The sequence below is a fragment of the Apium graveolens genome, chromosome 1, assembly GCF_009905375.1.
Source record: "Apium graveolens cultivar Ventura chromosome 1, ASM990537v1, whole genome shotgun sequence".
Lineage (NCBI taxonomy): Eukaryota > Viridiplantae > Streptophyta > Magnoliopsida > Apiales > Apiaceae > Apium > Apium graveolens.
In genome coordinates, this window is record NC_133647.1 from 6,467,418 (window position 1) to 6,483,933 (window position 16,516).

Here is a 16,516-nt window from a genome sequence, read left to right on the forward strand (position 1 = left end):
CAAACACTAAATCAGCTATAAATCAGCTAAAAAACACCCGCTAAAGTAGTACAAATCATGAATCATGAACCAAGCAGTCACGTACAGCTCTTTAGCCAGCTATCATCCACAAATCAACATCCTTCTCCGGGTTTAACATGCTCAATGTAATATGCACAGTAAGAACAAACACTCAACTAATTAAAAATTAAAAAACTAGGGTTTTAAATTGAAACCCCTAATTCTAAAATTAGGCTTTAAAACTTACTGAATTCAAGATTGAACTTCCAACTTAGCTTCAAACTCAGACTTAAACTCCAACCTTAAACTCCGACTTGAACTTGAACTCCAACCTTAAACTTCAACTCAGACTTGAACTCCAACCTTAAACTTTGATTTACGCTAATACAATGAAACCCACGCTAATGCAATGAAACCCCCAATTCTATAAGAGCAACGAGGGAGATTAATGAGAAAATGAGAGCACAGTGGTGGGTGTTTGGAAAATATGTTCTCGATTGGTGAGTAACTTTGATTTTTGATGTTTTATGTTTGATGTTTTTTGTTATATTTTTAATTAAAAAGAGGGGGAAGATGTGTGGGAAAAGAGGGGGGAAATTTTGTTAAGGCAAAAAATAGGGGGGAACATGGAGGGAATACATTATTTGGCTAAGGGGGGAAAACGGGGAAGCCGTGCTGAATAATTTTTTTAAAACAAATATATAACATTGGTTAGGATAAAACACTGATGTTTATAAAACCAAAACACATCGGTTGTTTAAAACTGATGTATAAAACACCTTTTACATCGGCTCCAAAAGCAACCGATGTCTAAGAGGCGATGTCTATTCTACTTTTTCTAGTAGTGATAATAATCCCAAGATAACCAACACAAATTTGTTTGAAGATATATAAAAAAGATAAGAGGAAACAAAGCCAATTAGATGTCTCCAATGGCTGAATTTTACTCTCTTGATGGCAGCTTCTCATCCTCCGATCTGCAGCTACTTGTCTCTTGTCTCCCTCTGTATTAGGTCTGGTCTAATCTATCTAATATATCTAATAATAATCTTTTTTAATGTAATATGTTACCCAGTTAATGATAAATATTTAAAAGGGTTGGATACAATTATCAAATAATTCGATATCAAGAAAGTAAAATAAGAAAAAATAGAATCAAATAACAGTTTATTAATTCTCTTATAAACTATTACAAAACTTACTCAAGAAAATCAATGTTCTTGAGAGCTGATATGTCATGATAATACTCGAGTAATGCATACCTTAAAAAGATAACCTATTCTGTGTTTATATATTACACAACTACTCTATCAATCTCTATCAACTATAATATATGTTACAATATAATTTATCTTATTTCAATACATATCTAATCAACAACTTCGATCCTATAAACCAGGAACCGACAGTTTAACATTCCACAATTCCTGGGACTGTGTAAATTAGCAAATAATGATGCAGATCCAGGAATCAATATTGACAACAAGTCAGATCCAGACAGCTTGATAAATCCTGATGCAGATCCTGAACGATTGACAGACCCTGATTTTCCAGGAAATCCTAATTCTGACTTAGACAGTTTTCCTAACAATCTCCCCCAATTTATGCTTTGTCTAATAAGTATAAATTATGTAATTCTGTCTGATGCCAAAATCAAGAAGACAAAATATGAAATAAAATGTAGAGCATACTCAATTACTGATGTACATAGCAAGTTTATGGTTCCCGATAAACTCTTGAGTATCTCTGTACAAAAGCTTTGACTCTTTCATCAATCTTCTTTCTGAGCAGCTGCTTCAGCCTATCCTTTAAGTTTCTTTCATATTCAGTTTTTTAGATAACTGATATATGGCAGATCTCAGATGTCCAATTAGAGTCCTTTCAATTATAAGTTCATCAAGTAGTACATAACAGGCTCCCAGACCATCAGGATTTAGAGTTAATTGCCTTGAAGTAAGCAGAGTTTCAAAGACAACTGCACCTCTCCTCATATTAACTTCCTTATGGCTGTTGTTCATGTACATATAAATATAGTGACCAAAGTATGCAAATCCTCTGTCAAGAATTCTTCTTCTGATGGCATAAAAAATTAAGTTGGACCAATCATTGGATGCATGATTCTAATCATTAATAGATAATTAATATACTTTAGCTTCTTGGTTGAGATTACCATCAGCTCATCCTGAGTAATTACTTGAACTTGATCTCCTTGCAGCATCAACAAGATTTTCTCTTTGGGTTCTGAGCCATCATGCTGGTCAATGATGCTTTTCACAACTTTAAGCCTGTCTAGATGATCATCTGTAATTTTCTGACCAGGTCTATCAGCTAGTGTAAAATTCACCATTTTTGAGTTCATAAATTCAGCTTCATGATGCCCAATACTAGCTCTTGTGTGGTCCTGACAGCCTTAGAGATTCACCATGTCTTAACCGTGAAGGTGTATTATCATTATTATTCGCAAAAAGGTTCAGCTTGATCATCCACCCTTATTCCTCCACGAACAAAGTTCAGTCCTCCAATTCACTTCACCTCATCAATCTTCTTCCACTTGTAGTCTATTCTTTTTAGAAAATAAGTTCTTTTCTTTTCCCTATTTACAACTCTTTGGGATCAGAAATTCACCAACTTTCTCTTCCAGACCTCCGTAACATATTTTCTAAATTCTTGATTTGCTCTGTTAAGTACTATCCCGATCTTTCCTTCTTCTCTCCTTTCTTCCTCATCAACTTCAACATTGTGAAAGTCGGCATAAACAAATAAGATTTGAATGTTTAAATGCTCCAAGACTGCATAAACTATGGCAGGAGTTGGAATTTATCACTACTTTTCCTAAGGTAACCAACTCTACTACTACTAGATGGTTAGAATTTACGAAGAATTTGGTATACATGAAGCAGAAACGAATGACATACAAGTCCAACTACATTTCAACTGTTAATTGATAAATTCGGGTATACTGTTGATATGCCTATTAGAGGAGCCATTGTGGTTAAGTCTTTAGGAAGAGAAGCTTTTACTTTTAATCCCGATGAAAAAAAAGTTGGATTTTTGGAACTAGATGATTTATCACTTGGAAGATGTAATTTACATGATCTCGGAGCTGTTGTTTATCAGAATGATGAATCTACATAAAAGCTCAATGATATCAAACAGAGAATGGAAATGTATGCAAATATTCTTGAAGATATTCTACTCAAAAAATTCCTTAATGAAGCTACTGATTGTACCAGAGTTCAAGACTGAAGTTAAAGTCTGAACACACAGATTGTAAGATAGACTATTTGTTTGTATTTATGCATTTTAGATAGTTTTGACATCATCAATAAGGATCTTGTCTATAAGTACATAATGCACAAGTTGGGGGAGATTGTTAGAAGAAATTGATGATATCAGCATATAATCTATCAGAGTTTATCTATCACTATTTGATATCAGTATTTAGCAGAGGTGACATCATTAACAATTGTCATCATCATTTACTGATCAGTATTTGACATTAGCATTTGGTCACTTCAGCTGAAAGTGAGGAGATATCCAAAAAGAGAAGGATTGAGAGAATACATGACGGTGTAAGACTTTACTTATTGTAGCAATCAATAAATGGATATGTTTTAAGATTTCTTATTATAATAGAATAGAATTCCTTATTGATTGTGTAGCTGTGCATAATATAAGCACATATTAGGTTTTCACTATAGGTGTCACGAATTGATATATCTTTCATGTAACCTAGCAACTCTCAAGGATTATTGTTCATCCATTGAGAGAGTAGTTTTGTAATTAGGTTTTATCAGTCAATACAAAAAGGTTTCATTCTATTGAGTATATAATTTGATTTGTTTGCATAAACTGTATTCACCCCCTCTACAGTTGTATTAAGGACCTAACAACAAGGGTTCTATGGCTTGTAAAATACTAATCTATAACTAATATTAGACTCATGAATAACAGTAGCTTTCTTTTTACTCTTTCTACAATCAATATCAATATGATTAGTATTACCACATTTAAAATAAGTTTGCTTAGGAACATCAAGAATATACTTGTAATTACCTGCTTTATTCATATCCTATAATTAAGCTCTTTATCTCAGCAATTAAACTATCATTTTCAATTGACTTATTCTTAAAGTTAACATGCAGAGATTTTAAGAGCCTTTTTAATTTAAAAAAGTTGTCAGTATCTATGGGAAAAATAGTCATTTGTACCTTATCAGTGGAAGGCACATCCTCTCCATGATTTGCCATCAGTGCATAGCATTCATCATCACTGTTAGGTCCTGATGTATCCATTCAGACCTTGTTTGAGCTTGAGGTGAAGAGTGCTTTTCCAGTTGACTTAGGACACTCAGTAGCAAGATGTACCCTTTCATTGTAGTTGTACAAGTCACCTTGGCCTTGTCAAACTTTCTTCCCTTTAAGGAATGACCTTAATTCTTTATAAATTTCCCTTTTCCATTACCATAGTACTTTTTATTAAAACCACCTTTTCTCTGTGGCATTCCGAATCTCATCCTCCTGAAACCTTTCACTAACATTGCAGCCATTTCAATAACTTGAGGATCATCCAATTCAATTTCAGAATCCTCATCTGATCTGTGTCAGGATCTGATGATTCATCAGTATCTGACATCTCAACCATATTCCTTCTTCTTGAATTCTTAGTGGCCCTTTCCTTGTTCCTGTGAGTTTCAGAATTAGGTGCTACAACCTTCATTTTCTGTCCTTTCTTATTCTTCCTTTGTTAGATCTCCAAATAATGGGTTTTCAGCATCCGATAGACTTCATCCAGTGACAGTTGATCAAGATTATACTGATGTGTGATAATGGATGCCTCTGTATACCATTCTTCAAGAAGAGACCTTAGAAACTTGGTATTGGAATCCTCTCTATCATATTCCTTTCCAACTAAGGACAGATCATTCAACAATGTCAGAAATCTGTCATAAGTGTCAGTAATGGTTTTTTCAGGCTTAACATCAAACTTTTCATACTCTTTAATAAGAACATCCCTTCTATTATTCTTGATTGCCAATGTTCCTAGATACTGAGTTTCCAAATCATCACATATAGCTTTGGCAGTCTTGCACGGAATCATTTTGTTTGACAAAACATCGTCCAAACTGTTGTGAAGAATATTTCTGAATTTAGCATCATTAAGCATTACTTCATTCTCAAGATCTGACCATTCAGATTTCTCTTTCCTGATATAAAGTTCAGGAACTGTTGTTGTCATTGGCAAAACCTTTTCAGGATAAGAAGGTCCATGATTGATTATATCAATATAAGCATCATCAATGGCTTCAAGAAATATTAGCATCTATACTCTCCAAGTCGAGTAGTCATCCTTTTTCAGGATTGGAATCTTCATGCTTTCATGCTTACTTCTTGACATCATGATCTTTTCTAATTAACAATCAATAAGACTACTCTGATACCACTTGTTACCCAGTAAATGATAATTGTTTAAGGGGGTTGGATATAATTATCAAACAATTAGATATCAAGAAAGTAAAGTAAGAATAAATGAATCAAATAACAGTTTATTAATTCTATTATAAACTGTTACAAAACACTTTCAAGAAAATTAATGTTCTTGAAAGCTGTTAGGTAATGATAATACTCAAGAAATGTACACCCTAAAAGATAACATATTCTGTGTTTATATATTACACAACTAATCTATCAAACTCTATCAATTACAAGATATGTTACAATATGATTTATCTTGTTTCTTTACATATCTAATCAACAATTTCAATCATATAAATCAGAAACCAATAGTAAACCTTTCCACAAATGCTAGGACTTTGTAAATCATCAAATCCTGATTTACACTATGATCCTTATAACAAGTCACATCCTGATGTCTTGACAAATCCTGATGCAGATATTGATGACATGCAAATCTTGACTTGTTGACAGATGCCGATTTTCTATCAAATCTTGATTCCTGACTGAGAAATTTTTTCCAAATAAAAACCAACTAATTTTTTAGCATTCGTTTTTACCTCATGTCAGAATGATTTAAGACATCAGTTTCTTTTAATAATCTGATATGTATTAGGAAGTTTTAACTAAACATGCATATTGTTACTTTAAAATTAGCTATTTGTGATTGTTACGATCTATTTAAACACTAATATAAATTTTAACTTAGGATACACCACTTGGATGGCACTTTAGCTCTTGTGCTATACAAGTGAGTTACTTGTGTGGCATTTCTTAAAAAAAAGTTACGCAAGTTATAATTAAAGAGGCTAAAAATTAATATTTAATAAATAAAAACTACCGTAGAAGTCTCAGGGTGAGCTCTATACAAGCATCAACTTCAATAGCATTTTAATAAGTTCAAGTTAGTGTATTATAAATGTTAACGGAGGAATTTGGGTAACAAAAATTTGAAGTTCGCGACATGAATGAAGATCTGTAGTGGTGGTCAGTGATTAGAAAAATTACGAGAGTGCGTCAATTGGTACTTAAGAAACATTTGAGATTGTGAGGGTTAATGTTTTCCTTCTCAGAGCTCCCAAAGACGTAGCCTCACAATGTGCCTACGTACCTCATTTTATAGGGGATCAAGCCGTGGCCCTATAGGAGTTGTCGAACCAACTTTCTATTATAAATTGAACATTAAATTGCTTTAGGAATGACCAGCGATGGGGCCTCATCACAAAGGCCCAAGGCTCGGTTATGAATTCATAACGTCACAGATAAAAAAACTCCCCGATCAGTGGATATGCTATTTGCTACCGCTATCTTCGTCGATCGTAACCGCAAGTATAACCATGACTTACCATAAATGCTCAAGCGCATTCTTGCCCTGATAAGGATAACCCACCAGACTTCAAGACAAGTAATCCCAAGCGTATAAGTGCAATGTGCGAGATAAACCTAAAGTCTCCCAACGAGGACAACTTGTCAATTGTAGAGATAGGGCTCTCAAAGAAAACACTAAATATTTAACAATCGTTCCCCTATTAGGACAACCCGCAAGACTACAGAAAGACACCTTCAATATGTTTTTTGAGATGATGGGCTCCCGGCCCAGAGGCCTTTTTTCCTTCTTGGAGTGTGCCATAAGAGGATTGGAGTCCTCCGTAGGCTCCTTGAGATGCATAGGGCGCGCCCTAGGAGTAGGAGAGTTCCTTCAAGGGATCCTCCTCTTCACTTGTATACTTCTAATATTTCATTCAGTTCCTATTTGGGGTTTAAGATTTACGGTTCAGGGCCTCTAGGCCCTAAATATGAGAGCCCAAACCCTAATTTAATCTATGCCCTAAACCCTGGGAACCAAACTCTAATTTAATATTGGAACCTAATTTAACAGCTTTTAATACTTTAGGGTTCACCATTTCCTAATTTGAGTTAAAAAATTGAAATATAATAAAATTATTACTAATTTTTTGTTAAAAAATAGCAAACACATGGGACAGAAATGCGTATTTGGAATAACCCACCTGCCAAATGAGTATTAACTAATGTTCTTTTATTAATTAAAGTTAAATATTGTATATTACCAATGTAAAAATATGTAAGAGCATAATATTACGCATTTACCAAAGTTATTATTTATTACTACTTTAGTGTATGTGTATTAGTCTTTATTCTTTTTATTGAAAAATTAAGTAAATGTAATATTCTTTGAAAAAAATTAAGTAAATATAACATTTATTCCTGTCCGCCACTCCATTTTGTTGAGGAGTTGAACGAGGCGTTAGTTGATGAAAAATTCCATGCTTCTTCAAGAAGCTTCCAAATTCTTTGAACATATATTCACCACCACGATCGCATCATAGTCTCTTCAATGAACAACCACTTTCTTTCTCCACAAATGTTTAAAATGTTTTACATGCTTCAAATACTTGAGATTTTTTTTAAGAAAATAGATCCACATCTTACGATTATAATCATCAATAAAAGTGAGAAAATAATGACTACATCCAATAGATTTTGTGCGCATAGGTCCACACAAATCGCACTGTCCCGACTCCTATATTTTTAGCTCGACACGCTTTCTCTTTTAGAAATGGATCCTGATGATGCTTGACAAAAACACAATCTTCACATACTTGATATTGCACTTACAAAACTTGGATATAGTGCAAAAAGTCAAGTGATCATATCGAAGATGCAAAAGCCAAGACTCATCGTTCACAATATTAGCAAAGCATGGTAGAAACTCATTTTGAATTTTCAGTGGAAACATTTTAGTTGAGGTCATCTTGACTCTTACAATAGAAGACCATTTTTGTCTTTTATCTCACAAATATCTTCTTTAAAATTCACATGATGTTCCTCGAAACCCTTCTTCAGCTTGTTGGACCTCCAACTTTTGATCGTAAAGCTCATCTGCAAAAATCAATATTGGAAAACATTATCAAGAAAAAAGCCATAAACTTGACATTAGGTCTGATGAAAACTTTTCACTCTAAAATGAACTAGCCTAAAGCTTAAGGAAAAAACTTGCAGCACATAAACTTGCAACACCTCATGTTCTAAGTGCCAAAGTCGAGCAAAATCATGTCATGTTTTAATGAAAACGGGGAAAGAGATATTATTATTAGAATAGTATAAGTCTCTTTTCTTGGGAAAAATCACAATAAAATTTTGAAAAATAGACATTTCATGGTATTAAAATAGAAATTAAATCCCCTTTTTTAATACAATCTAAAAGGAACAAAAAATACATATATATTGCACTTAACACTTAACCATATGTTTGAATTGACATTTGTTTTTTAATCATCTATCTTATTTAAATTTATTATTATTTTTCATAAAATGTAATAGGTGACACCTGATCTACTAAATGCTAGAAGAAGGTCTAATAATAATAAAAGACTAAAGCATTTTATTCCAGATTCAATTTATCAGAACAATTTGTTAGTGTTTGTGCCCTAGAGACAACACTATGATGTTTTAGTTTATGACATTTGGATTATGAATGTGTATGTTCTATTGATTATTCCCTTTATAATTTATTAATTCTTAAATTACTGCGATATAAATGTTAGATTAATAAATGTCTTTGAAATATGATATGCAATTCTATATTTCTAAGTATGTGACTTAGAAATGAGATTATGGGAATAATATCAATATTCCTAAAGGTCCGTAGTCGAGTATTATAATTAAGGGATAATAATAATGCATTAAGACTATTGTGTTTGTTAACTGATGATCACATCTCATTGATCATATGTATAGTGATACTAAAGTCAAAGACACAGGCATATGTATATGTACATGGTGCTGGATAGGCCCGATGTTAGATTCTACATGTCTGTTGTGTCATAAGTAATTCTCACAGTGATAATGATGTAATGGTCCTTAGACCTGAAGTCATTATATTTCTATTCGAGAATTAATATACATTGATTCCATTAAAAGTTATCCTTGACCGGGTAATAATAAAAGTGGACATTGGGTATATTATGAATCATATGAAAAATAAGAATGATCTAGATAGGATTTAATCCTCCTATTTTAGGAGTGATATTATTGGCCTCTTGTGTGAGCTAGACTATGAAATACGTGGTCACGCTCAAATGTTAATTTGATATGATAGTCTACTAACTAATCAAGGAAACTTGGATTAAACTATGATGAGGATGACACAATACATGCCTCTAGTTTAATCTATAATATTTGGTTAAAGGAACTATATTACATTATACATTATTCACGAAAGGTTTAATCGATCACCGATTCAATTTTTATTACTTGGGTAGCAATGATGTATTACTAGATGTCGCTCATTATTTACGATTTTAAAATAGATTTAAAATTCGTTGACAACGTAATAATAACCTATAGGGTCACACACAAAGAATGCTTGAAGCATTATTTAATTTAAATTGGATTTAAATTATATTAAAGTAATTCGAATAATTTATAATATTAATTAAGTATGACTTAATTAATTAGATAAATAATGATATTCAAATTTACTAATAATAATTATGAAATTCAGTTGTTAAATAATTAAGTGTGACTTAATTATTATACAAATAGGAATTTTGAATTAATAATAACTCTTAATTAGATAAGAGTTATAATCCATTTTTTACTCTCTATATAATATCTCTTGTGGCTGATTTATAAGATTAGACTTTTACTTAAACCCTAGCCACCAAGAAAGAAGATGGAGAGATCAAGAAGAAACGAGTTTGTGCTAGTACACATCCAATTCTTGAGTTCAAGCATTCTTGTGGATACCGATAGAGCGTAGATCGCGAGAGCGGGATGCGTGGTGATTGAACAATCTTTGGATCTCCATTATTCAAACAATTTATAAAGCTTCTTAAGGTAAACAATCTGATCTGCGAATTAAATATATGTTTTTCGCATGGATCCTGCGATGGGTTTTGAAAATTCTGGTTTTTCACATTTTTAATTACTGTTTCCGTTGCGTTTATATGATCGAAACCCTTCAATGGCATCAGAGCTACTTGCGAAAAGTGTTTAATTCATTTATTTGTTTACCGATTTTATAATGATAACATATATACAATATTTCATGACTGTTATGTATGCGATTTTGTATATTTTACATGTTATGTTTATATATGCGTATGTAAGTATATGTTTTGAATATATGATATTCATGAGAGTTGTATAATCATATGATAATTATATAATCTGTATATACACTGATATAGACATGTTTTGTGTTTGTTCTTATTATGTGAATCGTATTTGATACGATTTTGAATCGGATGCAGCCGATTTGCTGAAATCTGGGTCTAGTGTCCGATTTTAACTGATCAGTAAGACGTTTGACGTCGTTTAGACCCTGTAATCTGCGATTTAATGTTATCAGATTTAATTTCAAATTTTCTGATTTTTGCCATATGGTTTTTATGATTAGATCATGATGGGTATGATATGTTAAGATCACATTATGTGTTTTAACATGTTCTTATGTGTTAATTGAGCATGATGGATGATTATGGCTTATGAACTTAGGTTAATGGTTTTGATTTTTAAAATATGGCTTCCATGTCGTTCGATCTTGTAATTATTAAATCTCGAATATAACTCGAGTTCTTACTGTAAGTACATTAAATTAGTTTTTATTTTTCATTCGTGTAATGTACATGAAGATATGAATATTTGAAGATCATGGAAAGGTAATCTCACATGGAGGCTATCCAAGGAAGCAATACAAGAAAGAAGGCATGTAATAGTTAGCTTGTATTTATTTTTCACCTTGGATTGACCTAGTTCTTTGTCATTAGCTTGATGAAGATCACATAGGATGAAGCCATAACCAACCACGTTTATTTATTGTACTTTATATATATATGTGCATATGATGAATGTATGTGTAAAGTAGTTTATAAAAATGCATGCTTAATTAGATTAAGGATGTATGTATTAGATACGACACCCATGCCATGCTTGCTAAACAAGATAAAATCTGTAATGACTCAAGATTTTAAAATAAACAAACGATTATGAGATTCTCGTGTTTATGAACCATGGAATAAGATACAAATTTTCTTTATTTATGATATGGGGCGATTTTGTCAAAATCGAGTTCATTGAACTTGTAAGGTTGTGGGTTTTAAGCGAGACCGTTGTGACTCCCTCACTACCTGGAAATCAAACAATTGAAGAATATTGATTTGAAGTATTTTATTCAAGGAAAAATTAGGAATCTCTTTATGATGGGATCAAGATCGTTTTAAAATTAAAAAAACCATAAAGTTAATATTAAGTTGATCAGATGCCTTCCAATGAGTCCAATGCGTTAACCCCTAGATCGATAAGGAGTGGCTTCGCCAAAGCGAAGTACTCCCATCTATCGTGGGAGATGTGTTGAAGTATATTGATACTTTTTGACTATTGGGTTTGACTTAACTAAGTTACCATAATAGGATTGTGAACTCAGAGGCATACAGTTTGGCGAGATTTATTAGATAAATATGAACAAATGTTGTTCCACCAAGCTATCCCAGTGTTATATAGTTGATATAATTGACAAATGTTGTCTATCTAAATAATCATGTTTTAGGAGAAAAGCCAAAGTTGACCTAATTTGGCTCACTAGAAAGGATATAGAAGATATTCTTTCCGAATTAGTAGTGAGGGCTATTAATTTGATTAAAATAGTAGGAGATGTATATTGTGAATATATATGAATAATCCCTTGAACATAATTTAATGATCATCCGTAGACTAATTCATTTTATGAACTTTAATATTGTAGACACAAATGAGAAATAACACAAATAACTTCTCTATGTAATAGTCCTTTAGAAGGACAAGCTGACATGAAATAATTTCCTCAATTGACATGAGAACTTGAGGATTGTCCTCAGCTTCAAGGATGTCACTTAAACCCCTCCCTTATTTCTTCTAGTTAAGAATGAAACATATGCTGAACAAAATGCTTACCAGAAGCAAATTGAATATGCAACTGATGTTTCATGTCTCATGCTTGTAATTATGAGTGCTGAGCTTTAGAAGCAACAAGAGCATAATGATGCTTATGATATGGTTAAGCACCTTCAAAGGATGTTTGAAGGATAGGCTCGTCAGAAAGATTTGACAATAATAAGGCACCATACTTTTGCATTAATGTGAGAATGATATCCGGTTGGACCACATGTTCTACAGATGATATGTATATGTACCTTGATATTTTGGGTTTCAAGAATAGTCTACAGACTCAACTAGATTTGATAAAACAATCTTTGAACAACTTCTATTTTTAGTTTGTTAAGAATAAAAGGAGTGAGATAGACAGAACACTCACTGAGTTGTTAAGCATGTTTAGAACTGCTAAAAATAACACGGTAAAGGCATAAATTACATCCATATTGATGATGTATACATGGAATGAAAATGGGAAAGGAAAGTGGACATGCAACTTAAAGATTTGATCTTATTCGGTGCCAAACCAAAGTCCAATCCCAAAGGGCTTTTGAAGCCTGATAGTGATGTTGCTAAAGGAGATGATTGTCAGTTTTGTAGAAATAACTGGATGATTTGAAGTTAAATTGTCGAGCTTATTTGGAAGATCTAAGGAAGAAGGATAGCAATGGTCAAGCTTCAGGTATTGGGTCAGAATTGGAGCAAAAGTTGTTGCTCTAGTTGAAGGAACTCGATACCTAATTTTGCCTATAAGGAGAGATTGAGAACTTGATAAATTGTTATTGCGTGCCTCCTTTAGCGGATGCATTAAATCAATTTCTTGTCAGGATAAGAAAGGTTTTCATTTTAATTAAATAAACAATAGTTGCTTATTCTATTTTAATGATAAGGCTTATAATGTTGCACAATTAGTTAACAATTTATATGTTCTAAGATGACTCAAATCAAACATTACCTCTAACATTGTTGTAAAGCCATATTAATGAGAAACACATTTCTGAGTTACATATAGATGGATACTCGGATAAGTTTGATTTTGAATCATATAGAAGATGCGAACTTTGTCTCATTGGCGAAATGACTAAAGCTTCCTTTACCTGATGAGGTGAAAGGGCCACCGAACGATTAGGACTTATACATAAGGATGTATGTGGTCGAATGTGTATGATGGAAAGGGGTGGCTTATACTACTTCATCACATTTATTGATGATTTTAGTAGATATGGATATGTGGTTCTTATTAAGAACAAATCCGATTCTTTTGAAATATTCAAAGAATATAAGGTCAAAGTAGAAAAGCAAACAAGGGAAAAGTATAAAAGTTTTATGATCAGATCGTGGATTATAATACTTAAGCATCAATTTCAAGAGTTTTTTGAAGGAGTGTGATAGTGTATCATAACTTACTCCTTCTGGAACACCTCAATGGAATAGAGATTCTGAGAGGAGAAATTGTACCTTGTTGGACATCGTGCGATTGATGATGAGTAAGGCAGATCTTCCGTTCAGTTTCTGGGGTTTTGTTTTAGAAATTGTTGTATATACACTTAATTAAGTTCCTACTAAAGCAGTTCAAAATACTCCGTATGAGTTATAGAGTGATAAACGTCATAGCATGTCATTTATGAAAATTTGGGGATGTGAAGCGTTTGTAAAATGTTTAGCCTCTGACAAGCTTGGACCAAAATTAGATAGATGTTATTTTGTGGGATACCCAAGTGAGACATGCGTATAGTTTTTATAATCCTTCCGAGAATAAAATGTTTGTTGCTCGGGCCGCTGTATTTCTTGAGGGAGAACTATTTCTAAGAAAATCAGTAGGAGGACAATACATCTCGATGAAGATCGAGAACCACATGATAACATTGAACCAGAGTTGCAATAAGATCAGGATGTACATCAAAATATTGAAAGTAATCATGTTTAGGAAACACAGGTTGTTCGTAGATCTAGGAGTATTCACCATGAGCCCAGGAGAAATTATGAATTTCTTTTCACTCAAGATGGTGATGTGATGCTTACGGATAATGATAAGACTCTCAGCTACCAAGATGCTATGAACAGTCCAGACTCCGAGAGATGGCTGGAGGCCATAAAATCCGAGATGGAATCCATGTATCAAAATAAAGTATTGACTTTAAAATTTATTGCCAACGTAATAATAACCTATATGGTCACACAAAAAGAATGCTTGAAGGATTATTTAATTTAAATTGAATTTAAATTAAATTAAAGTAATATGAATTATTTATAATATTAATTAAGTAGGACTTAATTAATTAGATAAATAATGATATTCGAATTTACTAATATTAATTATGAAATTCAGTTGTTAAATAATTAAGTGCGACTTAATTACAAATAGAAATTTTGAATTAATAATAACTCTTAATTAGTTAAGAGTTATAATTTGTTTTTTTACTCTCCATATAATATATCTCTTGTGGCTGATTTATAAGATTAGACTTTTACTTAAGCCCTAGCCACCAAGAGAGAAGATGGAGAAATCAAGAAGAAACGAGTTTGTGCTAGTACACATCCAATTTTGAGTTCAAGCATTCGTGTGGATACCGATAGAGCGTAGATCACGAGAGCAGGATGCGTGGTGATTGAATAATATTTTGATCTCCATTATTCAACCAATTTGTAAAGCTTCTTACGGTAAACAATCTGATCTATGAATTAAATATATGTTTTTCGCATGGATCTTGCGGTGGGTTTCGAAAATTCTGATTTTTCAAATTTTTAATTACTGATTCCGTTGCGTTTATATGATCGAAACCCTTCACAATTGACAACTATACCAGACACCTCATGGATTAGCTCCGCACAAGTGTTAAATAGATCTTTTTGAGCTTGTGCAAAAGAAGCTAAGTCTCAAAACAACTATACAAGTAGGTGCACATACCTCTGGTCATTGCCATTATAAGAGCACGAGCATTTTTAGATGTCCTAAATTCTGCGATTTTTTTAACACCTATAAAGTCTGTCTACGTGTTAATATAACTCCAATTGGGCTCGTGAATTGTGCAAAGATCTGTGTCTAATATCTAATTCTTTTATTTCATTTTTTCAACTTTTCTTATTTTAGTTAATACATTAAGTTTAAGAAATTTTAAGAATATTATATAATTAATGTAATATAAATGTGCATAATTGTATTTTATAATATATTATATATTGTATATATACAACTTTAAGGTTTAGTGATCCGTACGGTTGGATCATCGAACAAGAATTTTAATGAAATTAAAATTACAATTCAAGACATGACTAGTTAATGGGAACCCATATTGATCGTGCTTTCACTATTATCAAATCACAAGGTGTAAAATCTGATTTTTTAAAAAAAATATTACACATTTTTAAAATCATTCGGTAACATCATCTGTATCGTTGGATGGTCAAACAAGAACTTTAAAAAAATAAAACAACAATTAGGGACACGACTAAAAAAATAAAAACACCACTCGGGACAGGACTAGGTAACAGGAACTAGTGTTGACCGTAATTTGATTATTATAAAAGCACACGATATAAAATCTAAATTTATTTTAAAAAATTTATACATCTCAAAAATTAGTAGGTAACATCATCCGTACAGTTCGATCGTCGAACAAGAATTTTAAAAAAAGAGAATCACCACTTGAGACAAGACTAGGTAACACGAACCCATGTTGACCGTAGGTTGACTATTATTAATATAAGTTATCTTTTAGTAAAAAATATTAAGTTTTCATAAACACCGAGAAATACCAATTAAATTATTTCTTGTAGAGACGTTGATACATAAAAAACATTATATATTCCAGTGTTAATAAAATATATAGATAACTAACTAATACACATCCAAAAATTTCGTGTGTCATTTATTATATTTTTTACTTTTTAATAAAATATATAAAAAAACATTCAGGTTATAATTTAGTGGCATATAACTTAAGTAATATCAATAACATCAAAAATAAGGTAACTAATTTACTCGAAGGTAAAATTGCGAATTAAAAAACTTATTTAAAGGTAGGTATCTCCTTTACTAATAATTAATATTAATGTCAATTTAGTAGAAGAAAATCATATTAAAAATTGAGAAAATATTAATAACTAATATTTGATTAAAAAAATAGATG

At 32.1% G+C, this 16,516-nt stretch overlaps 1 protein-coding gene across 1 annotated transcript; it reads right to left on the reverse strand.

Annotated features, from left to right (window-relative positions):
* Positions 1-4,746: 4,746 nt before the first annotated feature.
* On the reverse strand, positions 4,747-5,322 carry LOC141670824 (uncharacterized). The gene has a single exon (XM_074477158.1). It carries the CDS (start codon positions 5,320-5,322, stop codon positions 4,747-4,749), a length of 576 nt encoding a protein of 191 aa, XP_074333259.1.
* Positions 5,323-16,516: the final 11,194 nt, after the last annotated feature.